At 43.4% G+C, this 1,405-nt stretch overlaps 1 protein-coding gene across 1 annotated transcript in view; it reads right to left on the bottom strand.

The window, feature by feature from the left end:
- The window catches only part of slc35b4 (solute carrier family 35 member B4), a 6,896-nt gene that overhangs the window by 1,712 nt on the left and 3,779 nt on the right, over positions 1-1,405 (bottom strand). The window contains exons 3-9 of the mRNA XM_014017129.1: positions 1,237-1,339; positions 1,101-1,150; positions 934-1,015; positions 786-849; positions 589-698; positions 404-479; positions 239-314 (exon numbers count right to left, since the gene is read on the bottom strand). Of these exons, the coding sequence (XP_013872583.1) occupies positions 239-314; positions 404-479; positions 589-698; positions 786-849; positions 934-1,015; positions 1,101-1,150; positions 1,237-1,339 (561 nt within the window). The remainder of the gene's footprint in view (positions 1-238; positions 315-403; positions 480-588; positions 699-785; positions 850-933; positions 1,016-1,100; positions 1,151-1,236; positions 1,340-1,405) is intronic.

Raw genomic sequence — 1,405 nt, 5'->3', positions numbered from 1 at the left:
GTTGATTACAAATGAATAAATAAATCCTTAAATAAATGAAGATATAATATAAAAGACATGCTAAAAATATATTATAATTTTATTGATTTTGTTTTATTTCACAGGGACATTTATTTATTTGATGGAATATTCAGAAATACTTTATTTATTTGTTTCATTTTTAATGAAACGGCTCTCCATAAAGACCAGCTGAACCTAACGGTAATGTTGCTAATCCGTCAGCTACTGAAAAGGATACTGTGTGATAACGTTCATCAGCAGAAAGACCCACATTATGGGCAGGGTCAAGCCCATCACAGGAATATGAACAGGAGCTGCCAAAACAAGCAGAACAGCCAGAAATAAAATATTCCTCAATGACCCACGTTAATTATGGAAATTTATTATATTCAGGTGTGCTCACTGCTCTGGTTGAAGAGGATGCAGTGATTGTAGATATCTGTGGAGAGAAGCAGGAAGCCCGGCAGAGGTAGGCAGTGCTGAAAACACACAAACAGAGTGCTTTAACACAAACTGCACGAGCCGAACGAGAGATACGAAGAGTTTTCCTGGCAAATATCGGCTGTAAACTCTGCAGGAGAAACTCACATTATAGAAGAGAGCTTCTTTGGAGTGTTTGCCGTACTTCTTGTAGAGTGTCTCCTGGAAGATGCCCATCCTTGCCGACATCAGCAAAGCAAAGGTCAACATGGCGATGCCTGAATGAGCAGAAGTCCCGCCCCCAAATAAGGTCAGCCACACAGAAACACAACTCGCTGTTGGGAAACTTGAGTTTCGCTACTCACCTATTAGCCAGTGCACAAAAGCATGAAAGCCATCCTCTTCTCTTCCATCTTTGGACACCTCATGCTAAAACCACCCAGCAGAGCCACGCTCCATTATTAACGGGTTTTTAACAACAACCAGAACGCTGCAGCCCTGCAGATGACTCACCACTTGTTTGGCAGACATGACGGTGCAGATGAAGATGCCAGCAGACACTAGAGCTATGGAGAGATATTTGCTGGCCGAGTACCTGCGAGCAGAAAACACGAGATACAACCCATTTATAATCAGACACTTTGTTACAGGTCGCTGTGAGTTGACTGGGAAAAACAAACCTCTTTTTCAGAATGACTATCCCGAGGACCATGTTGGCGATCAGCGATCCCTGTGAAGAATTGAGGCAGCGGTTTCAACGACAGGAGGCAGGCCGAGGAGGAGGAAAAACAGCGAGAACACGACGGAAACACCTACCGCTCTGAAGATCATGTGTAACGGCATGGCGATGTTAAAGTTCAGGGCGTAGTTGTTGATCACGCTGACAGTGAAGAACATGGTGACCATGATCACATAGTTACTGGAAAGCAAAGAACAAACACTATGAGTTAACATCAGCTCCCATAATACCAGTGGAGGGAAGCAC

This window comes from Austrofundulus limnaeus, unplaced genomic scaffold, assembly GCF_001266775.1.
Source record: "Austrofundulus limnaeus strain Quisiro unplaced genomic scaffold, Austrofundulus_limnaeus-1.0 Scaffold162, whole genome shotgun sequence".
In the NCBI taxonomy this organism is placed as follows: Eukaryota; Metazoa; Chordata; class Actinopteri; order Cyprinodontiformes; family Rivulidae; genus Austrofundulus; species Austrofundulus limnaeus.
Note: the sequence above shows the minus strand (reverse complement) of the source record. Positions and strands in the feature narration are given on the sequence as shown.